Source organism: Balaenoptera physalus, assembly GCF_965194825.1.
Source record: "Balaenoptera physalus genome assembly, chromosome: 4".
Lineage (NCBI taxonomy): Eukaryota > Metazoa > Chordata > Mammalia > Artiodactyla > Balaenopteridae > Balaenoptera > Balaenoptera physalus.
In genome coordinates, this window is record NC_138891.1 from 74,115,165 (window position 1) to 74,139,273 (window position 24,109).

The following is a 24,109-nucleotide window of genomic DNA, read 5'->3' on the forward strand; positions in this document are numbered from 1 at the left end:
TTTGCAATATGGGTGGACCTAGAGATTATCATACTAAGTGAAGTAAGCCAGACAGAGAAAGACAAATATCATATGATATTGCTTATATGTGGAATCTTTAAAAAAAAAAATAAAGGATACAAATGAACTTATATACAAAACATAAATCGACCCACAGACACAGAAAACAAACTTATGGTTACCATTAGGGAGGGATAAATCAGCTGTTTGGGATTAACATATACACACTACTGTATATAAGATAGATAACCAACAAGGACCTACTGTATAGCACAGGGAACTGTACTCAATATTTTGTAATAACCCATATGGGAAAATAATCTGAAAAAGAATATATATACATATACACACACACATATGAATCATTTTGCTGTATACCTGAAACTAACACAACATTGTAAATCAACTATACTTCAATTTAAAAAATAAAGTAAAAAATAAATTTAAAAACATTTTAAAATGAGACTGTACTCTACAAACCATTCAGTAATCGACTTCCTCCCCTCCCCCATTAATAATATGTGATAGATATATTGCCTTGGCAATAAAAATAAATTTGATCACATTCTTTTAGGCAACTGTATATTAGTTCATTGCATGAATAGCGCAGTGGCTAAGAGCCAGATCTCTACGATCAGCCCATCTTGATTCTGCTTTTTATCAAATGGGTGAGCTTGGGCTGGTACCTAACCAGTCGGGACCTTCATTACACCACCTGTAAAATGTAAATTATACTTGTAATTTTCTCCCGGGTTTTTTTTTTTTGAGGATTCAGTGTGATTGTTTATGTAAAGCACTTAACATAGAACCTGTCACATAAATGCTTAATAAATGTTTGCTAGAACGATTGTTAGCATGCTCTAATTAGTTAATTTCCTATTGTTGAGCATTTGAGTTATATCTAATTTCCAGATGAACGTTAGAATGAATTTGTCTAGTTCCTTCTACACCTGCCCTCCCCACAAAAAAGTCTTTGGAGTTTTGATTGGGATTGCATTATAATCACAGAGAAATTTGGGGGAGAACTGACATCTTTACAAAATTGAATCTCCCCATACAGAAACAAGATGTATTTCTTTATTTGAGTAAGTGTTGGTCTTCCCCCCGTGGGGACTGGAGAATGCTGTGGTTAGGGGCTTTCCTCAAGCTGTGAGACCCTGTTTCACCAGAGTTGCTGCAGTTGCTGGGGACATGTCTCTGCAATTCTTGCAGCCCCACTGACGTGTTGCAAAAAGTCCACGTGGCCTTCAGAGCCCAAGAAAGCTTACCACATACACTTCATGATAATGTTGCATGGCTAATGCAAGGAGGGGCTTTGGAGAGTAGCTGGACTTTCAAACTCTCAACCCTCAATTCAAAAGAGCACTGGAGGGCTTCCCTGGTGGCGCAGTGGTTGAGAATCTGCCTGCCAATGCAGGGCACACGGGTTCGAGCCCTGGTCTGGGAGGATCCCACATGCCGCGGAGCGGCTAGGCCTGTGAGCCACAGCTACTGAGCCTGCGCGTCTGGAGCCTGTGCTCCGCAACAAGAGAGGCCGCGATAGTGAGAGGCCCGCGCACCGCGATGAAGAGTGGCCCCCACTTGCCGCAACTAGAGAAAGCCCTCGCACAGAAACGAAGACCCAACACAGCCATAAATAAATACATAAATAAAAATTAAAAAACAGGAGCTGTTGTTTTAAAAAAAAAAAAAAGAGCACTGGAAAGCCACTCTTTGATCTCACTGGTAGCCGAGTCCCTACTCCTGCCCACCAGGCTGCAGAGGGTCAGGCAGGGAGTCTAGCCTGAACCCTGCAAGCTGTCAAAGAACTCGTGCTTTATTCCCTCCTCTTCCTGTGCCTGGTAACTCCTGAATTAGCTACTGTGAAGTTAATCTTTCATTGCCTCTGTAAGGGAATAATGGACGTCTGTATAGCAGAGACTAACAACAATAATAACAGTAGATAAAACACATAGCAATTACTACACACAAGGCACTGTTCTGAGTGCTTTACATACACTAACTCATTTAGTCATCAGTGCAGCCCAGTGTTATGGTATTATTGGTTGGTACTATTACTACCTACATATTTTACAGATGAGGAAACTGAAGCACAGATTGGCCCAATGTCACCAGCTAGTAAGTGGTGGGGCTGGGATTTAAACCTGGTCTGGCTCATAACCCCTACCCCTTACCGGAGTCTACTTCAGCACAGTGGTTAGAGGTTACTAAAAGTGGTCAAGAACCACCACCAGCTGGGTTTTTAAGATTCATCAGCTTTAAGAACATTTTTGAATGTTATTAACCCTGACATCGAATTTGTCTTCCCAGTGCCTAGTATATAACACGGCTCAAGGAATATTCATTAAATGTATGTTTCTCAACTTTTAATACCACTAAGTTATAGGCAAAGGAGAAAATTTCTAGAGAGTGCTCAGTTATTAGGAGCCAAGTCTGCTTCCGCATATAGGCTGAAAGCCCTGGAGAGGGTGAACCGTAAAAGCTCAGGTATCTCTCCCCGGATTGCTGTAAGCCTGAGCGTGGTCAAGGACGGTGCTGTGCAGGGCAGCGTGGGCAGCGTGGGCAGCGTGGGCAGCGTGGGCAGCGTGCTCTTCAGTACAGCTGGTTAAGCATTTGCTATGGGCTCACACACAGACTCTGAGGCAGAGCTTCTCCAACTTTAATATGCGCCCCCCCACCAGAGATTCTGATACCATTAGTGGAGCTCCATCATCCAGATTCTTAACAAGGTGTTCTTGTTCCAGGTGGCTGACCTTGGCCTGTCTCTGGGATCACCTGTCCTTAGCAGGTATGAGAAAGGTGGGGCAGGGCCTTTCCCAGGCATCACCTTTACCTTTGATTAAAGAGCAGCTTGCACATGGCATCGTGGTAAGTAGGTACAGAGTGACTCAGACTCATTCATTCCCTCCCCTCCTTGACTGACAATCCATCAGCTTTCCAAATGGACCCAACCTCGTCAGGACAGGAGCAACAGACAACTTGGAGTGCCCAGGAAAACTCACCAACTCACAGCCCCCTTGGGAAGTGGCCATGACAATTCCACTTCGATTCCTCCATTCCACTGTCAAGAAGTGAAAACCCAGGCAGAGCCAGAGGGGCAGTAACTCCATCTCAAGTGCAGCACTGTGGACAGAGGGCAAGGAAGAAGCGGGTAAGAGAAGGACATCCCAGAGGGCTGCTATGCGCTCCCGGGAGAAAGAGCCAGTTCTCAGTATGACTGCTGTTGGAGGCCCACGGCTACAGGGAGGTGGAAACCCACAGATTATTCAAATACCTCAACTTAGCCAACACATTTAACCTCTCACTCAACTGTCAACAAGAACTCATTTTCATTTTGCCTCTACCATTTGATGGGCAGGTGGCTGAACCTGAAACTCCCAAGAGTCCAGCAACAGAAGAGAGAAGCAAATCATTTGAGGAACTGGGTCTCAGGTCACCTAGAGTTTGCCATGTTTCATAGTTCTCTTGAAATGTTCCTCTCAAAGCTCAGATCTGCCATGCATCACCTGAGCTCAATAAATATTTGCTGAATGAATGAATAGTGAACTGGGATTGAAACATTAATTGTAGCCTCTGGTCTCATAGAGTTACTAATTGCTGTGTCAACATGAGGCTTTCAGAAAAGAGTAGACCTCACTGATTAACTCATTTGAATAGAGACCTTTGAAAAAAGGATTTTGATATTTTGCCTGCATAAGGAAAAAAGCTGAGGGAAAAATGAAAAAACAATCTTCAGATATAATAAGGGTTATTGATGAAGTGTGCTTACCGGCTCTCTTACCTGGCCGGTGAGCCCACAACTGGAGTCATGAGAAGGCATAAAATTATACATAGACCAATAGAATTTTAGAACTAAGAGAAACCATAATGGAAATGTAATATACCCTCTACCGCCACATTTTTACAGGGCCAGAGATAAAAAGGCCACAGATAGTAAGGGCTTATTCAAGGTTCCAGATCGACTTAGTGGCAGGGCTGTAAGTAGCCCCCAGAACCACCCCCCCCGAGCTCTAGGATGAGTAGCCAGGGTAATTTGTCTCCCAGTAGGTGCTGTTGAATTGACTACCCTCTTGTTGGGAGAGTTTATAGCCCAGTGGCATCCCCTCCTAGCTCTGCATTCCTCAGAATCAGAGGCAAGAGCCTGGTCTCAGCATTTCGCCTGCCCCATCCTCTCCTTGACATCCCCCCAGGAAGGACCGCAGGAAGGACCACAGGATCTGCTCTCGAATTGTCTCCTGGGCCAGCAGTTCCAGTGCTAACATGAACTCCTCACATATTCCATGGGACCCACAGACATTTCTGCCTGACGCATCTAGCCATCTTGGGCCCCTTCCTCTTTCCCTTTCTTCGAATAAGTTTACACATCTCTAAGGCTAATTTTAACTTTCTGGTCAGATTTGAATACTCACCAGTGAAAGACTAACAGAAAAACTAAGTGAAACCAGGTAAGTCAGCTTTAACCTTCACTTCAGGTCAGGCCAGCTTTCCTTACCACAGAGGGAACCTCCAATTCAGAATTCAGCCATAATTGCCAGACATTAGGAGTCCCCATCCCAGGCTCTCCTTCTACTTCTGCACCTGTGCAGGAATTATTACCTCATGGCATGTACAGGGCACAGATGGCAAAAACAAGGCCATATGGGCTCCTGTCCTCAGTGAACTCCCAATACACACACACACACACACACACACACACACACACACACACACACACGGTAGGATCACTGCCCACCTTGAGATAAGGTTGCCGGACTTAGCAAATTACAAGATGCTGTTGGAATGTCAGATAAACAAAAAACAACTTTTTAGTGTAAATATGTCCCATGCAATATTTGGGACACACTTATACTAAAAAAAAATTCATTATTTGTCCAACATTCAAATTTCACTGGGTTTGAATTGAGGAGAGACAGAAAGATGGGAACCATGGACTTACTCCCTTCATCCTTCATCCCCTCTGTCAGGCTTGGGATGGTACATGCTGCTGTGACACTGAGCCTTTTAGAACAGCCAACCCTATATATTGATATTGAGTTTAGATGTGTTCAGGGCAAGAGTGCAGACTGGAATGCTAGATGGGTCTGGTGTCAGTTATGCCCAGAGTGTAATTTTAATTTCTGGGTCAACAATAAAACTTTTGCAAATTTAAAGCATATTTTCTCCTTTCTCCTAAACTCAGTCAACCAGCCCAGAAAGACTCTTGCTGTGCCCTCTGGGCACTCCATCTCTCATGAGGCAGCATGAGAAAATTATGGGATTTGGAACCAGACAGACCAGGATTTGAATTCTGGCTCCAGCATTTGTTATTTGTCCTTGAGCAATTCACATAAATTCTCCGAGACTCAGATAATCCTGTTATAAAACAGAGATAATAATAACTACTCAGAATTTTTATGAGAATCAAATAATATATACGTAAGTGCTTCAACTATGAAGGTACTTAATAACAATTATTATTTATGAGTTCTTAACAGCAGTGAGCTGGATGAGTGATTGTTACTCCTATGTGTAATCTCCAAGGTAATTTAACAGCCACAGAAAAAAGGGAAAAGAATGAATAATTTGGCAGAAGAATGAGTAAGTCATTATACCAACTAAATGTGTGAAAGTTACATGAGAAGGTTGGACTACAAATTCTGCATTAATAAATTCCAGAAAAGACTTATTTGAATAGAAAAAAAAAAAGGCTAATCCCAGTAACAGATGACTATGCTGGTTGAGAGCAGTCTGTCCTCAGAGCTATAGTTTACCCTGCCCCACCCAGCTCTGGTTTGCGGGGACTGATTTCTGAAGGCTCTGGGTGTCAGCTGGCCTCCAGCTGGTTTGGTCAATGGGGAACACTACTGGGAGGTTAGTTAGAAGGTAGGAGGAGGAGAAAATCCATGGTATTTCTCTCCCGCCCTCTCTGCCTGGGACAGAGAAGTCCTTGAGTTTCTTCTGGTGACTCCCAGGCTCTTGTAGTCCTTCCGGTATCCTCCCCCTACCTAGGGGAGGTGGCAGCTTCCCAAAGTTGCTAATCTCTGGATTAACTGTCTGTTCCCTGGTTGGCTTCTCAGCCTCTTCCATCATGTGTAGCCAATTTCCTGCATTAAATTTCCTCTGTTTTAAATAATCTGTGCGTTTCTGTTTCCTGGTTGGAGCCTGACTGATAGAGTGATGTAAGTGAGAAGGGGCTTGGAACAATACAAAACAAAAAGGTATGTAATGCCTCTGAAAAGCAATAAGAGACCTTCAAAATAATAACCGTTTAGGTTGAGAAACACTCTTCCTGGGCTGTGTGGCTGCAGAAGCCCTCCTCAGAGCCACGGCATGGTGAAGAGTACAAGATAAACAGTTGGGATGCCAAGTCTCATTGGAAAATCCCATGAACCCTCTCCCGTGTGCACAGGACTGCTTCCCTCCACCCACACTTACCCTCAGCTGGGTGAGGACCACTCAACAGTGTCTCCAGCTGTATGAGAGCGTCTACGCTTGAGTGTGCTTTTTAAAAAGTAACCATCCCACTTTACTCCTATCTGTCTGATATCTTCTGAAAAATACATCCATTTTTTAAGCCAAATGTTTCTCATCTTAGATACATTTTTGGCGGAGAAAGGGAAGTGAATGAAGAACAATTATGATAGAGAGAACACATGACAGTATGACATTAACAATTTAAACAGGGTAACCTGGAACCTCCCCTTGTTATACTTAAAAGAGCTTGGATCAAGGGTGCCTATTTCATGGGCTGTGAACCACTGTGGGAGCCACAGAGTAATACAAAAGAACTGCAAATCAACCCATGTTCCAAGTAGGGTCTGAAAAAGTACCATGTTTCCTCCTGGTCTGGGTGACCACTGGGAATGTAACGCATATAAGACCTGAGATCCTGACATGAGAAGCAGATGGCATTAACAGAATCTGCTTTTATCTGTTCTTCCTAAACCAGATAACGAGGTTGCAGAGTTCTTTCCAAGTGCGGAAGCAGAAAATAGTTAAGTCCCATTCTTTTTTATATAGATCTATAAATCCTATATTCATTTATTCAGCTAACGATTTCTATAATCTCTCTGTATCTTTTATCCAGTCATAGTTATCATGAATATGACTAAAGTCAGATACTGTGAGCTTCTAATTAGTGAAGAGTTTTAAAGGGACAAGACACCATTGACCCAGATGTGGGCAGGAGACAAGACTCTGTACTGTCTGTAACACATCTGACTTGAAGATGTTAAGATTATAAATCCTACCTCATGTTAAAGTGAGGCCCTCTTAGTGTTGCATTTATATTTTTTCTTTATCTTCTAACTATTTTGTTTGTGTCATCACAAAATGTCTTTCCTGTTTCCTCTCTAAGAAGTCCTTGAAATATTAGGACCTCAAATGCTTAATGGCATCCCTTATTGTAACCATTCATCTTGATACTATGCTTTCCAATTGGTTAACGTGAAAACCTGTGATTCAACCCCACATCCATCCCTTGTCTATAAAGAATGTTCTTTTTTTAGGAAGAAAGACAAAATTGGCTTTTTGTCTGGCTTTTCTCTCTCCAGATCTGGTCATAATAAATGAACGGTAAAAACAAATTTATTTCATAAAACAACACGCACCAAGATTGTATTCTGAAACAAGAGGACACTAATAGTGAGGAAGAAGAATGCGTATCAGCTGCAAAAATTCCTCTTTGTTTTAGAAATTATGCTTGTTTGCTTTTCCTGTTTCTACAAAACAATAGGGAGAAGCTCCTGCTTCAATGAGCCAAGTAAGGTAAAAGGAGACTGACTGGATGGTCCCGTGGGCCGTGTGAAACAATGAAAGGGGATGGGAATATTCACTCCTCTTGGAAGGAGCATACTGAGCCTGCCGGCAGTGGCTTGGCTGTAAGCTGGGGCAGTGCTTCCATATCCATCGCCATGACTGCATCAGTTCTGGGCTCAGGATTGCTTGGATGGAAGAAGATGGTCACGTGCAGGACAAGGAGTGGCTCCCGTCCAGGAGCCACACATGTGGGTGATACTTGCTTTTGCAATGGACGGGGAAGAAAGGATGAGTGAAAACTTTTGACTTGTCTTTGTTTCTTGAAGTCCTGAAATTTCCATGTCCCTATCATCACAAGAATCAAAATACAGGAGTGCAGCAGTGTCCCTGTTTTTGTCAGGTCCTCTGACAAACACACATGTACACTATTTTTTTTCACATGGATGTAGGTTTTCCTGTATTAATAAAATATAACTTATTCTTTTAAGGGTTATTCATTCCAAGTAGCTTTCTGTTTTCATGGAATGTCTTTATCAGCAGATAGTAAAACACAACCATCAGGTAAGGGCTGATCTACAGGTATTTTTGTCCATAAAAAGGTATCCTCATACTCAAAGTTCGGGAATACTAAGGAGTAACTCTGACCTGAGTTTTGGTTTTGCTTTGTTGGTATTTTCTGATTCATTTTCAGGAAAGGATGCTGGGTTTCTAGTATTCGGGGGCACCCTGAACATCACCTCCTCACTCCCTCTCACCTCCCCACCTTCTCCAGCTGCTGCTACTACTACAGCAGCTGCCTCCAGAGCTGGGACTGCAACCTCTTTGCTAATGGCACTATTAGCAAGTGCTAAGAGTGTTACCCATACATTAGCATGTAACTGAGAATTTTCTCTGCAAAATAATCAGATAAGCTTAAAAAGCTTTAAAGAAAGAGGTCTTGCAGGTGAAAGTGGAGAACTCTCAGTGTTAGAAACAAATATTTATAGACTGGTTGTGGGCGGGGCAGGGGGGAGGGGATGAGGGGCAGAATCTCTAGAAGCAGAGTTTGCACAAGTGTGGAGTGTAAACGTGTGATGGTGACATCGCTGAACACAAAAGCCACGGGTGCTAGGTAGAGGACTCCACAGAAAGGGAGTCCGCCTTTGTTTAAAAATAAAAGAGCAGATCCCACTTGGGATCCTGGGAGAAAGGGAAGGGCAGCTGGTCACAGACCACAGAAAATAGATAATAAAGAACAGAAACCCCAGTGTGTGACCACTTCAAATAATTCCTGCTACCAAGAAGTATCTGAATGCCTCAGGCAAGCAGCTCTGGTCTCTGATTCTTAGCAAAAAAAAAAAAAGAGTGATCTCAACTGTCACCGAATGGTTATACTTAGCATCTCCCATGATGAGACCACCTGCATCCTGAGTCTCTAGGTGTGGTGCCTTGGGAAACACAAAGTCCCATCTCGGTAGTACCCTTGCCAAAAATTGTTTGCCCTGAACCAGTCATAACGAAAGATCCAGACTGTAAGATGTCCTACAAGACAGCTGGCTTGGACTCTTCAAGAAAAAGTCAGTCTTGAAAAACAAAGAAAGGCAGGGGAGGGGAGAAGTCTGATTACAAGTGACTAAGAAACATAATAACCAAATCCCATGCATGTACCTTGAGATGATTTTGGATTTTAAAAAATCTCTAAAAGAAAAATTTGAGACAACTGGGGAAATTTACATGTGTACTAAATGATGTCTTTTTAGGTGATATTATGTACAAATGATATTACCAGATTATTGCTAATTTTCTTAGGTATGATAATGATGTTGTGGTTATGCAGAAAAATGCCTTATTGTTAGGAAATGCATGCTGAAGTATTTAGGGGTGAAATTTCATGATGTCTACAATTTAACCTTCTTTCAAATGGCTCAAAAAAGATAGAGAGTGAGAAGGACAGAGAGAGAGAGAGAGAATTAAAGCTAATTATTACTAACTGACAAATTTAGCATTGTACTTTCTTTTAACTTTCCTGTAAATTTGAAATTTTTCAAAATTAAAAAATAATGGGGGCTTCCCTGGTGGCGCAGTGGTTGGGAGTCTGCCTGCCAGTGCAGGGGACACGGGTTCGAGCCCTGGTCTGGGAGGATCCCACATGCCGCGGAGCGGCTGGGCCCGTGAGCCACAATTACTGAGCCTGCACGTCTGGAGCCTGTGCTCCGCAACAAGAGAGGCCGCGATAGTGAGAGGCCCGCGCACCGCGATGAGGAGTGGCCCCCACTTGCCGCAACTGGAGAAGGCCCTCACGCGGAAACGAAGACCCAACACAGCCATAGATAAATAAAAATAAATAAACTACGTTCCTTTAAAAAAAAATGGGAAAAATAAAATAAATGTTGGAGTTCCTAAAGGGAGAGAGATTATGGTAATCTTTGGTCCCCAAATTTCCAGGAATGTACATTTTTCAAGCTTTCTTCTCAGAAAGGTACTCAGGAAACATTTGTTAAATTTAAAATGCATTACACAGAAACCTTTAAAATATCCTGAAACTTCTAACATTTTGACATTCAAACTAGAGCTTCCAGACAGCATGTCTCACACCTGAAAGGGGCACAGAAGTGTTAGATCACATGGCCTGACTGTGGTTCAGGAAACACGGTTGATGTACTACTGTAATTTCCACTGTCCACGTCAATTGCTCTGTCCACCACACCCACAGTCCCTCTGGAGGGACAGCCCTCAGGAGAAGCTTATGACCTCACCACTACCGGGACCTCCACCAAGCTGACAGAACCTTCAGGAAGCACCTGACCAGGGGAGGTCACTCCGTACTTGTGGCCGTCACCCTATGAGTGATCTCAGTGCAGAGAGACAAGGGAGAGAATTAGGTAATTAGCAGTGGAAATTGGAGCCAAGAGGCACAGAGAGAGGAGGTGGAGTTGAATTTTTGAGGGATTTGCCATGAGGAAGCAAAAGCAGAAGCTAGACGACAAGGCATATAGACAGAAAAGAATGAGATAGTCAACAGAGTGCAGAGATCAGAGAAGATGGACTAGGAAGAATGACGAGAGGGTGGACTGCGAAGGCTGGGAGAGGAGGCGGGGAGAGTGGGCTCAAGGCTGCCTCTCTGGTTCCTGGTGGTTCTTGGAAAATGGCTGGGTCCATTTCCAAGCTCCATGGTTTTTCATGATAGCACCTCACCACCATCACCACCCCCACAGGCTGGCCCAAAAGTTGCATCTTAGCAACAAAAAGAACCTAACTAAAACAGGACTTGTGCTCTTTAATAAGCTTGAACACAAAGACAAAATAGAACGTCATATTTCAAAAGAGCACATTCAAGCATTATGATGCTACCTGAAAATTAGAGAAAGTAGCTGAAATCTGAATGCAAGAATGTATTTTTCAAAGTGCACCCTATAAGCAAGAATCACAAGGGATGGTAAAACTAAAGAGTGAAAATTTGTTGGGAAACAAGATATTAATATAGTCTTAAAGTATCTTATTAATACAAGTTACTTGTTTATTTTACAAAGGCGAAAATAACGGCTTTATAGTGGAAAAACTGGCAAATGCCTCCTTAACCAAATGATCAAAATGCTATAGGGGCCTTTCTGCAGTACTTAGTAAAATTTGAATAGAGACAACATTTGAAATGATAGTATTATATCAATGTTAATTTACAGATTTTGATCACTGTACTGTGGTTATGTAAGACTGTCCTTGTTCTTACAAAATACACACTGAATTATTTAGAGGTAAAGGATGTGATGTCTGCAACATTACTAAAGTTCCAATTTCTCCTCATCCTCACCAACGCTTGTCATTTTCTGTCGTTTTTATTATAGCCATCCTAGCAGGTGTGAAGTTCTATCTCTTTGTTGCTTTGATTTGCATTTCCCTGATGACTAGTAATGTTGCACATTTTTCATGTGTTTATGAACATATGTGTTTTCATGTGTTGGCCATTTCTATATCTTCTTTGGAGAAATGTACAAAATGTGTACTTTCGCATCCAAAGATTTTTAAATTTTGATTTTGGAATTACATGTAAAAGAAAATGCAGAATAGTTATAAAAGTAAAGAACCAGTTGTATTTTTGGTCAAACATTCCTATATTTTGCAAAGAATATTGACTCATTAAAAAAGAACGTGCAAATTTAGGATTGGAACAAGAGAGCATTTAGAACTGAGATGTGTGAATTCAGACCTCATAATTTGCTTCTCTGGCTTCCTCTCTTAATAATGAATTTGTTAACAGAAATAGACTCACATAGAAAATAAACGTATGGTTACCATAAGAGGAAAAGGGTGGGGGAGGGATAAATTAGGAGTTTAGGATTAACAAACACACACTACTATATATAAAATAGATAGCCAACAAGGACCTACTGTATAGCACAGGCAACTGTATTCAGTATCTTGTAATAACCTATAATGGAAAAGAACATGAAAAAGAATAGATAGATAGGTATGTGTATAACTGAATCATTTTGCTGTACACCTGAAACTAACACAACAGAGTTAATCAACTATACTTCAAGTTTTAAAAAATAATGAATTTGTTAAAATATAGGCAATACAACGGCTTTTGAGTGCCTCCCCGAAATTGTCTCATATCCTGCAGATAGGAGAAAGCAAATTGGCACACTTTTTCTGAAGGACAATTTAACACGATTTATCAAGTACCTTGAAAACATTATTTTATACAATAATTCCACTTCTAGGGATTTATACTTAGGAATTACAGTGTAGGCAAAAATGTTTTTACAGAAATATTCATTGCTGTATTCAGTGATAATACAGCAAATATTCAGTGATAATAATAAAAAGGTGGAAATCATCTAAAAGTCCAATAATGGAAGGATTGGCTAAATACATTATGATACAGCTATACAATAGGTATAATGTGTGGCAATTAAAAATGCTTCAGTAGCAATATATTCAACACAGAAAGATGTCAGGAACCTGCTCACAAAACAGGGAGCTGCCACCCCGGATGTGTTTAAGCACAGGCAGGTGGACAGCTTTCCAGGGATGAGGATACTATAATGATGACAAAAACTATTTTTTGAACTTTGTTATAACAGTTGTCTTAATACAGTAATAACCTTGCAACACAGGCATTATGATTCCCATTTTACTGGAGAGGATATTGAGGCCAAGAATTTGAGTGATGTACTCAAGATGAGAGCCAGGCTTTGAACCTGTTCCATGTATCCCCTTACCCTGGGCTCTTCCTTTACCTTTGCAGCCACCTTTCCAGGGGCTGGGCTAAGAATATGCAACCCCAGATCTAAAACCCCTGGACTCTGAAAAGTAAAAGTAGTGTCTATAATAAAACTTATTTTAGTTATTAGTCAGTGATATTTTTTCTTCCATTGACTCCAAACATAATCCTTTTAAGTACACTCACAATCATCTCAATTCTAAGTAATTATAAGAAATTCTCTATTTCAGTGATTATTTATTAGGCTCTGATTATGACATATATTTTAATTTTTAACTAATAATAGATTGTTTCTATTCTTTAAAAGCTTGTCTTAATATAGTAATTGAAGTTGATGGCTGGCAAATTAGAAAATACAAAGAAGCAAAGATACAGATGTGGACAAAGTAAATATCAGGTGCAATTCTCCCCACTGTTGAGATGCTGACATGTATGTACCCTTTCAAGTATTTTCTACAGACATGCAGATGCATGCATATTCTTTAAACAAATATACTACACATTCTGTTTTGTATTTTCCCTATTGTACTATTGGGGCCCCTTTGCATTTGCTTCCAGGACTTGGATCCCCCTTTAAGCCTGGACAAATAAATGAGGAGTTGCATCATTTGAATTTGTTGGAATGCTCCTTGAATATGTGGTCCTAAGAATTTATGCGAGGAAGGACAGTTCTGTGGCACATGACTCTTAGCAACTGCACTTTCATTCAAATTTTGTAACTGACCACCCTTTTGAGAAGAACTGCAGCATTCTGAAGGGACTATCCACCAGTATTTCGGAGGTGAGAACACTCAGGCCAGAGAAATGAAGTGACATGGACAAGGTGCCACAGAGAATGCAATGCAATGGTTTCCAAGCACCGGTTTAAAATCCAGATCTCTTTTTCCTACTCGGAGTCTAGCACACCTGGTCAGCCAGGCTCCACAAAGGCTCCTGTGAGAAAAGTCTTCATCTGGGAAAGGTTGAGGCTCTGCCTCCACCTGGAGGGAGGCTGGAGGCCACAGCAGCTCTTCTTCCTTTGGGCTCTTCCTATAGCAACGCCAGGCAGCCAGGGTGTGGAGCGCTGCCTGTGTGCTACCCTGCTGACTTCGTCTCCTCGGGGCTACAAATGAGTCAACCAGCTTCCCTGTGTGGTCAAGGTTAGCCCTTTAGAACCAACAGAAGTCAAGTCACTCTGTCCCGTTCCATAGACACAGGCTGCATCTAGCCACAGGTCTTAAAAGATGCAAATCTGCTCCCACGGGGGTGATAACACCTTGTTCTTACACGGCTGGTGGTGTCTCCTTTGTATAGAGAGACACACATACTCTCTGTGGATAGGCACCCAACCAATAACCTATTCGTTTCAAACTTGTCGTTTCTATTCAGTATCATAGGTTTGTTCTCTCTGATCATTTCACTCCTGTGGTGGCTCTGGTTGACAATAACAGCTGCCTTGCTGACCTCACAGGGTTGTGTCAAGACTGAATGAGAGAATGTGTGTGAAAAGGCTTTGTCAATAAGGAAATGTTGTGGACTACACTAATAAGATAAGGTAGTGTCAGGTTAAAGGGAAGGCAGAGTTCCTCTGTGCAAACAGGGAGCTGGTGTTAACTAAGACAGAGGAGCTGCAGTACCTTCTCCCTTCCATGTGTGAGCCTTGGGATATTCAGAAGAGACATCACCCAGAGTCTGTGGGACATTATGGATGGAAGGGGTTATGGGTGATAACCAAGGTTTACTGCCCAGAGTAGAAATGTATCACGCCCACCCAACCAGCCGACCCTGGTTCCCTTGAGAAAGAGCGCAACTGAGGAATGAAATGATATAGATTCCTGATAACTGAACAGCTCGACTGGGATAGTACTCAAGCTCCCAGATTGCCTTCTAGGCTCTTAACCGTAGTATCTAATGTTTGTTGAGTGCTCACCTTGGGATAAGTGCTAGGCCAGGTGCTCTACATATAGTAATCCTCACAAAATCCTAGCAAGTAAATGTTATCATCCTCATCCTACACTTGGTAAACTGAGGCTCACAAAGGTTTGGGCCACATAGCTAGAGATGTCAGAGCTGCAATTCAAACTTAGTCTGTGAAGCCAGCAAAACTCAGTGTCAATTCCACAAGCCCCAGCCATCCTGGGATACTGGCTATCCCTGACTAAATCACACACTGTTTCCTCTGTGGGAAAGGTCCTTTTTCTGGTATTCTCCAACTGCTGAACTCTTATTCATCCTTCAAGGCCCAGTACATGTGTCACCTCCTCATCATATCCTCATAGTTCAGATGCGCAATAATTCAATAATCCAAATAACATGATAATATAGTATAGATAGTTATAATGCCTATGGAAGTCTTACATTTTAAGAAATATTTTATTTTTATGTTTATGAAAAGAATGTGAGTGGTGACTGGGTATTAATAGTAATTTGACTTTTCCCCCAATTTTTATTATGAAAATTTTTAACATACAGCAAAGTTGAAAAAATTTAACAGTGATCACTGGTATACCCACTACCTAGATCCTACTATTAATATTTTACTATATTTGTTTTTAATCACATATCTATCCATCTACCTATCCTTCTATCCATCCTTCAAGCCACCTTATTTTTTGATGCATTTCAAAATAGATTGCAGTCATACGTACACCTCCCCCTAAATACTTCAGAATGCATATCAATGATTTTTTAAAATTAATTAATTAATTAATTTATTTTTGGCTGCTTTGGGTCAAGTGATTTAACCTTAAAAAAAATGTTCCTACTTTTTCAATCTTCTGGGTCAATTTAATTAATTTAATCTCAATTTAATTGAGATTGCAAAGTCAGCTATTTTATTTGGAAAAAAAAAGTTTCTGTCTTGTAAGAAGAAAAAAAAAAAAAGATTTGATAATCACTGCCTTAGTGTTCTCAGCCAGAATTAGCAGGAAAGCAGCTCATACTAAAAAGTGAATGATCTCCTCTTTAATGAACTGCTCTTTAATAGGTATTTATATAGGTAATAATGAAAAATAATCAAATGTTCATGGTGTAGTTTCAGGACAGTAGGACAGATAGTTTTACCCTTTTAAAAATCCTTCAAATTATACTAGCAAGGTGGGCTACTTGTTATAAGGCTAATTTTTTTTCTCTCTCTAACACTTATTTGAGTTCACAGAGGAATGGGAGTAATGTGATATTTTTAACGCCCTCCCCCAAATAATGATTTTTAGGGAGTTCTTGGATAAAGCCAAAACAACTGGATTATAATTTAATGCTACTGGTTAATAATAATAATAATAATAATAATAATAATAATAATAATAGCACTTGAGGTTGCAAAGGTTTCTTATAGATATTTGATCTCATGTAATACTTGCAACAGTTCTACATAGTAGGAATTATTATCTCCACTTTTTATTTTGGTAAAATATACATATAGTTTACCATTTTAACCCTTTTTGAGAGTACAATTCAGTAGAATTAAATACATTTACACTGTTGTGCAATCTCACCATTACCCTTCTCTAGAAGTTTTCCATTATCCCAAACTGAAATTCTGTCCCATCAAACAATAACTTCCCATTCTTCCCTCCCCTCAGCCCCTGGTAACCACTATTCCTTTTCTACACATTTGCCTATTCTAGGTACCTCATATAAGTGGAACCATATAATATCTGTCCTTTTCTGCCTGGATTATTTCATTTAGGATAATGGTTTCAAGGTCCCTCCATGTTATAGCATGCATCAGAAATTCATTCCTTTTAATGACTGAATAATATATAGACCACATTTTGTTTCTCCATTCAACCATCAATGGACATTTGGGTTGTTTCTACCTTTTGACCGTTGTGAATAATACTGTTATGAACATTGGTGCACAAATATCTATGTTAGAGTCCTTGCTTATTGTCCCCATTTTACAGATAAGAAATCCAAGATTCAAAAAGGCCAAAGTGAATTGCTTAAGTCTCATGGCTTATAGAAAGTGAAGCCAAAACCAGAGCTGAGTTCTGGCCCAGGTTGGGGGTGCTGGATGCACACCTGTATGGGAGGAATATATGTTGGGTGAATGTTCAGCTGGGTTGCACAGGTAAGTATTTGTTGGTAAACATGTATCCCATGAGCCCCACCCCAGCTGCCTGGCCCCTCTCTTGTAACTCCCAGTTCCCTCTCCCCCATGATCCAGCAACCAAGGAGGTAACATCTGACCCAGCAGGGGCCCCCTGGACCCTGCTTCTAAGGACAATGTCCATTCTGTTTGGTCAGTGCCCGTTCCATGTGGTGTTTGATATCCTGAATAGCACCCCTGAGCGTTCAGAGGGCTATGGTCTTCTCTGGGGATGAGGTACCCTGTCAATGCCATGGGGTGTACCTATGACAAAGATGAGGGCCTTTGGAGGTTCTGTAAAAAGAGCTAGAAAGCCTAGAAAAAACTGGGGATTTAGAAGGAAATAAGAGGACAGTAACATTAGTGAAAATGGAAACTTCAGTTTAGGGACCCGAGGAAGGGCACAAGAACCTAGGAAAAGAAAAAGGCCATCGGGAGAGTCCCACGAGGAAGTCTCAGGGTGTCAGGCTGGGCAGTGATAGGGAGACCATTAACATGTCTGAGGGTGAAGGAGGTGGCCCAGGGCCAGGCATGGAAAGACCCACTTGCCACTGACCCTGCAGGCTGAGGAAGAGAGCTCAGCCTTTCCCTTTGGTGGGACCACTGAGGGGAGACACCGGAAAGGCAGGAGAGACCTGAGGGGTCATGGCTGGGCCAAACAAGGAGCAAAAATAGAGACGATCAGGAGGAGCCAGCGTCCAGCCTGGCATCTAAAACAGAATGATATGAAGTTATTGGGGAGTATGATGTGCACCCCAAGGTGAGCCCCTGAGGAGCATTGTGGGTGCTGGGTTGCCTCAGACACTTAGGTCCTGCTTAAGAGAGCCAGGGTGGAAAGATAGAGAGCCCCAAGTGCTACCTTGCGAAGAAAAATCCCCTCCCGATTCTTTTCTTTCTTGGAGGGGCCAACAGAAAGTTTCTTGGGGCACACAGCACAGCACTTGAGCAAGGCGACCTTGTGGGTTGAGGTTGGAGGTGGGGAGTCCCTGTGTCCTCACAGGGTTTTGTGGCCACGTTTAGCCATCACTGGCACCAGCCCTGCTCCTCATGCCCACCTCGCTAGTGAGAACCACTACAGGGTTCTACTTCCTCTTTTATGCCCTTTCTTCAGCCTGAAATCACTCACGCATCAAAATGAGAAGACACGTGTGGTTTGGTCTCAGCCGCTGACTCCATTCACTCTGGAAATCACTTGGTTTTGCCTACCCACGTTCATTTCTCCTTCTGGTAACAGCTCCCCAATTCCCCTTTCAGGAAACCACCCCTTCCTTTCTTTTCTCTCTTCCTTTTATTTCAAAAAATGTTTTATTTGTGGTAAAATACACTAACATAAAATTTACCACCTCAACCATTTTTAAGTGTAGAAATCATTAGTGTTAAGTATATTTACATTGTTGTGCAACCAACCCCCTTCCTTTCTTAAAAAGTCTGTGTTCTTTTGGGTCTGGCCTCAACTCATGGCTCCAAGATGAGCACTATGATCAAGGCTGGGCCCATGAGAGCCTCCTAATTCCTTAACCACAGTGATTGGTTTATAACAGGTACAGCACAGATGCCAAGCCCATGAGAATCAATCTAAACATTTTTGCTAGGACTATTAGAAAAGAGGCTTTCTCTTCCTGCTTCAGATGCCAAACTGGTGGGAATTAAGCTTAGAGCTGCAGGCAGCCATCTTTGTCAACAACTTTAGGATCTGCCTGATAATGAAGCCTACACAGAGGAAAGCAAAGGTGAGGAATGGAGATAGATGGATGCCTGGCAATGTTTGAGCACCCAGATCCAGCCATGCCTGAAGCTGTTCCCCATAGACTTTTTGGTCATTTGAAACAATAAATCCTCTTTTTTTTTTTCCTCCTGAAACCAAGCTCAGTTAGGTTTTTATCATTTGCAACTAAACGACCCCTAAACTCAAGTTGACAGTTGCTTGTGAGGCTTGATAAGATCAGTGTCCTCTTTCCCTCTCCTCACCTCTCTGAGCTTTCAGAGATCATCATCTAACCTAGCCCAGAACCCCCCACATATTGAACACATAACATTCGTTTGATGATGAGGTTGAGAAGAATAATTTTGGGGGAAATGAGTATAATAAAGAAAAATATTTGTCACTAATGTGCAGATACATCAGTGAGCATCCCTGACCATACATGCATGTCCTAAGAAAGATAATGTTTTTCAGTCATGGGTGAAAGCCCACCCTCCCCTAATGTATGTGGTTACAGTGTGGATCTGAGCACGATGTGAGGTACACCTAGTGTTCCATCCAAGAATCTAGCTCACACTTTGTGATGTGGATGCACACTACAGCCAGAACACAAGTTACAATCAGTACTAGCATCACTCTTTCGACAGAATCAAAAAGACTAGAGACAGACAGGTCAATGTATCCCTAACACAGGCCCCAGGACAATTACCCAGAGCCTGCTCTCTGTGTGGGAGCCTCCTGTTCTTGGATGATGGGTTTAAGGACTCTATGGGATCAGGTTCACATGGGTTTTCATGAAGTTCCCATGAGGGCACCCATTAGATGAGATCACCCTCTTTGTGAAAGAGGTTTTGATTTTTGTTGAACCTAAAGACGGGAGTTGAGGTTACCCACACCCCCGGGGCCCATGATTCTATAATCCCCTCTAGGAACTCTCAGACATACATGTACAAACCTATGTGGTATGTGAAGAAAATAAATAAGTCTCAGGGCTATAAAACCCAGTAAACCATCAACCTCCACAGAAAGAGTCTGTGCAGCACAGCCAGTAGGCGAAGGGGACACAGGAGACCTCAAAAGGCCAACTCTACAAACTCTGAGTGATTCTGCTGTCCAGACTCCTAACAGGCTGTTCCTGTCATGGAAGAAACCTCCCGTGGAGTCCCTTCACTCCCCCCTGGAAGTGCGCCACCCTGGACCAGCCCTATCCAGGGGCTCCATTCCTAGGACTTTGCCTCAGCCTCCTGGAGTCCCAGCCACCGTTGGACACGTGGTCACCTCCCCTCAGGGGTGCAGTGAGCTGGCAGCCCATTCTGAGGGCAGCACACAGCCCACTCGGCGGCTCCTTACTTCTGTCAGCTCCTGAGGGCAGGGGGATATATGCTGAATCCTCCAGAATCCAGCCCACAGGGAGCAGCTGCGTGGGATACAGAAGAACACTGTACAAGGGTATCAGAGGCCTGGAGTCTAGTCTCCAGGCTGTGGGTTCAAGTAACAGAACCTGGGGAATCTCCCAAGGACACACACTCTGTGGGGAAGGGGCTTTGTCTTCTTCACAGCTCTAGCCCCACCCAACACCTTGAACTCCAACTCGCCTGCACGTGGAAGCTATCCATAAATATGTTGTTGTTAATGAGTTGCAGGGTCTTCATCTATGAAATCGTGGTTCTCAATCCACGTTGTTGGGCAGGAAAGGCAGGCTGAGTGTTCACAGAGCAGTCTCACTACATCCAGTCATCCAGCCCAGGGAGGGAGCATTACTGTTCCCATTTCGCAGACGAAGAAACTGAGGCTCAGGAATTCCCCCCACAGAGCCAGGAATCAAACCCAGGTCTGACTCTGAAGCCCTCACTGTTTCCACTACACCACGCCACCTCTAAGTCTCCCATAGGGAGGTATTTCCACCTCCACCCAGAGCTGTAGCCCCCAAACAGAACTGGTGGAGCTTGGATGCAGCAAGCCACAACTTCCCCGTCAGCCCTGAGCTGTGGGCCACGGACGCTGACCTCCCGCCTCCCCACTCTTCAGAGCCGCCCGCCTCTGGAGGGACCGCGGCTGCCCCTCAGGAAATACTCACGGCTCCCGCAGGCCCAGGCGGCTCCGCGGGGCGCATCCTCTCCCGGGGCTCTGGCCTCCTCCTCGACAGCAGCCGAACGCGCGGTTGAACTGCCTGCTCTCTCTGGGGCATCAGATTATTTTAGCACTTGCGGAAGGAACTGACGGAAACTGAAGTCACATGGAGAACGAGCAGCTCAGCAACTCAGCACTCACAGAGAGCAGGCATCTTAGAGGGAACTGCCGCCGCGGGTGGGTGGCAGGGGGGATGGGAGAGGGCGGGCAGGAGGGCGGGAGGCAGTGGCCCCCGGACTACCTACTGGATTAGTCGCGAAAGAGGTCACATATTTTTATGGTCTCCCAGCAGTGCTAACCAAGGCTCCCCAGGGTTTCTGGCCTTCGAGATTTTGAGGGGGTAGGGGACTGGGGGCCCTGCTTACGAGCTCTGCTGACCCAGAAACTCTTCTTCAAGGTTATGTCCAAGAGTCAAGCTAGGGCAAACTTTGAGAATAGGTAGGATACACGTTTCCCAATTGGGAGAGAGTTATCCACTCAGCTAGTCTTTACTTGACTCCAGCAAATCAAAAAAAGAAAAAGAAATGGAAATTGCTTTGTGGTGCCATGAACTGCTTGATCATAGGCAGCATGGATGAATTTTTTTGTACCTGATGTTTACAAAATTCCCTGCTAGCTCTTGCCAAGAATGCAAAAGGTTAATTGAATTCATAATAGCCACCATCAAAGAGGTGTGCCAGGCACTACACTAAGCGCTTTCTATGCATTATCTCATAGCTCCTCTTCTCCAAAAGCTTACCATCTAGGACTTCCCTGGTGGAGCAGTGGTTAAGAGTCAGCCTGACAATGCAGGGGACACGGGTTCGAGCCCTGGTCGGGAAAGATCCCACATGCCTAGGAGCAACTAAGCTCAAGGGCCACAACCACTGAGTCTGCGTGCCACAACTACTGAAGCCCACGCGCCTAGAGCCCGTGCTCCGCAACAAGAGAAGCCACCGCAATGAGAAACCTGCGCACGGCAACAAAGGGTAGCCCCTGCTTGCTGCAATTAGAGAAAGCCCGGGCGCAGCAACGAAGACCCAACGCAACCAAAAATAAATAAATAAATTTAATTAAAAAAATAAAAACAAACAAACAACAAAAAAAACCAAAAGCTTACCACCTAGTGGAGAAGGCAAAATATTTACAGTGTCTGCTGCATTAGGAAAGAGTAATGCAAGCAAGCATACTCCGTGAGTCAGAGCTAGGATCTCCAGTTCTGCTCTTTCCCATCAGATCTGGAGAGTTGAAGCATCCTTGAGGGCTCGCTCGCATCTCTTGTAGCCTGTAGATTTGTGATTCTGTATTGCATTACTATCATTAGCATGTCCATCCTAAGAAAACAGGAGCAAGTCCTTCCTGCCCCAAACATCCAGTAAATTGTCTCTGCTCCCTGAAATATTCATTCGTAACGGTAATAATGATAACACCAATGGAAAGAAACTAAACAAAAGTCAAATTGTCACAAACCATTGTTGTCTTTTAGGCCTTTTCTTCTCATGGTATACACATTTTCTACTCTCATGACTTTTGTGTCTACCAATTTGTTGATTATTCCCAAACTGTAATTTCTAGCTCCAACATTCTCTCCCAAGAGAGGAGATCCAAACATATTTTTAACTGTCCACTGGTCAATGTCACAGAGTGGCCGGAACACAATGTGTCCTAAACTGAACTCATCCTTTGGCCTAGCTGGTCTCTCCCCGTATTTGGCTGTCACTATTTATGGCACGCCTCCAGCCCTCCCAGAGTCCACCTCTCATATTCCCTGCTGATTCTAACTCAGAAACGTTTCTTGAATCCGAACCTACCGTTGATCCTTGATGCCATTGCCCTGGATCTAGACCTCATCAACTCATGTCTGGATCATTTCTGTAGCCTCCTTAAACCGGGCTCCCTGCCTCCAAAGATTCCACCCAGAAGCCATGGGCATCCTTATAAAATATATATTGGGTCATCTCACTCCCTGCTTACAGCCCTTTCATGGCTTGCCACCGCCTCTTACATGGATCAGCAGTTTAAAACCAGGTTCAGCAGGTTCAGGGTTCCTAAGGACTGTCTGGTGGGACTCCGGGCATTACATCCCCTCCTTATCCCAAGCAATTCCACTTTTAAATGTTTTATTTTTTTATTATTATTATTATTTTAACATTTATTTATTTGGATGCGTCGGGTCTTAGTTGCGGCTTGTGGACTCCTTAGTTGTGGCATGCAAACTCTTAGTTGCGGCATGCAAACTCTTAGTTGTGGCATGCATGTGGGATCCAGTTCCTGGACCAGGGATCGAACCCAGGCCCCCTGCATTGGGAGCAGGAGTCTTAGCCACTGCACCACCAGGGAAGTCCCCACTTTTAAATGTCTTATACATTAAGGTTCTCCTACGGAAATTCTTTTTTTTTTTTAACATCTTTATTGGAGTATAATTGCTTTACAATGGTGTGTTAGTTTCTGCTGTATAACAAAGTGAGTCAGCTATACGTATACATATAACCCTATATCTCTCCCCTCTTGCATCTCCCTCCCACCCTCCCTATCACAGCCCTCTAGGTGGACACAAAGCACCGAGCTGATCTCCCTGTGCTATGCGGCTGCTTCGTGCTATGCGGCTGCTTCCCACTAGCTATCGATTTTACATTTGGTAGTGTATATATGTCCATGCCACTCTCTCACTTCGTCCCAGCTTACCCTTCCCCCTCCCTGTGTCCTCAAGTCCGTTCTCTATGTCTGCGTCTTTATTCCTGTCCTGCCCCTAGGTTCTTCAGAACCATTTCTTTTTTTAGATTCCGTATATATGTGTTAGCGTATGGTATTTATTTTTCTCTTTCTGACTTACTTCACTCTGTATGACAGACTCTAGGTCCATCCATCTCACTACAAATAACTCAATTTCATTTCCTTTTATGGCTGAGTACCACTCCATTGTATATATGTGCCACATCTTCTTTATCCATTCATCTGTCAATGGACACTTAGGTTGCTTCCATCTCCTGGCTATTGTAAATAGAGCTGCAATGAACATTGGGGTGCATGTGTCTTTTTGAATTATGGTTTTCTCAGGGTATATGCCCAGTAGTGGGATTGCTGGGTCATATGATAGTTCTATTTTTAGTTTTTTAAGGAAACTCCATACTGTTCTCCAGAGTGGTTGTGTCAATTTACATTCCCACCAACAGTGCAAGAGGGTTCCCTTTTCTCCACACCCTCTCCAGCATTTATTGTTTGTAGATTTTTTGATGATGGCCATCCTGACTGGTGTGAGGTGATACCTCATTGTAGTTTTGATTTGCAT

At 43.0% G+C, this 24,109-nt stretch overlaps 1 protein-coding gene across 2 annotated transcripts in view; it reads right to left on the minus strand.

Moving 5' to 3' along the window:
- Positions 1-23,416, minus strand: part of NRROS (negative regulator of reactive oxygen species) — a 45,408-nt gene extending 21,992 nt beyond the window's left edge. The window contains exons 1-2 of one of the 2 annotated variants that reach the window (XM_082461022.1): positions 20,789-20,882; positions 3,003-3,123 (exon numbers count right to left, since the gene is read on the minus strand). In XM_082461022.1, the coding sequence (XP_082317148.1) occupies positions 3,003-3,110 (108 nt within the window). In that variant the 5' untranslated portion in view covers positions 3,111-3,123; positions 20,789-20,882. Of the gene's footprint in view, positions 1-3,002; positions 3,124-20,788 lie in introns of both variants that reach the window. The other variant, XM_082461021.1, reaches the window with a different exon arrangement.
- Positions 23,417-24,109: the final 693 nt, after the last annotated feature.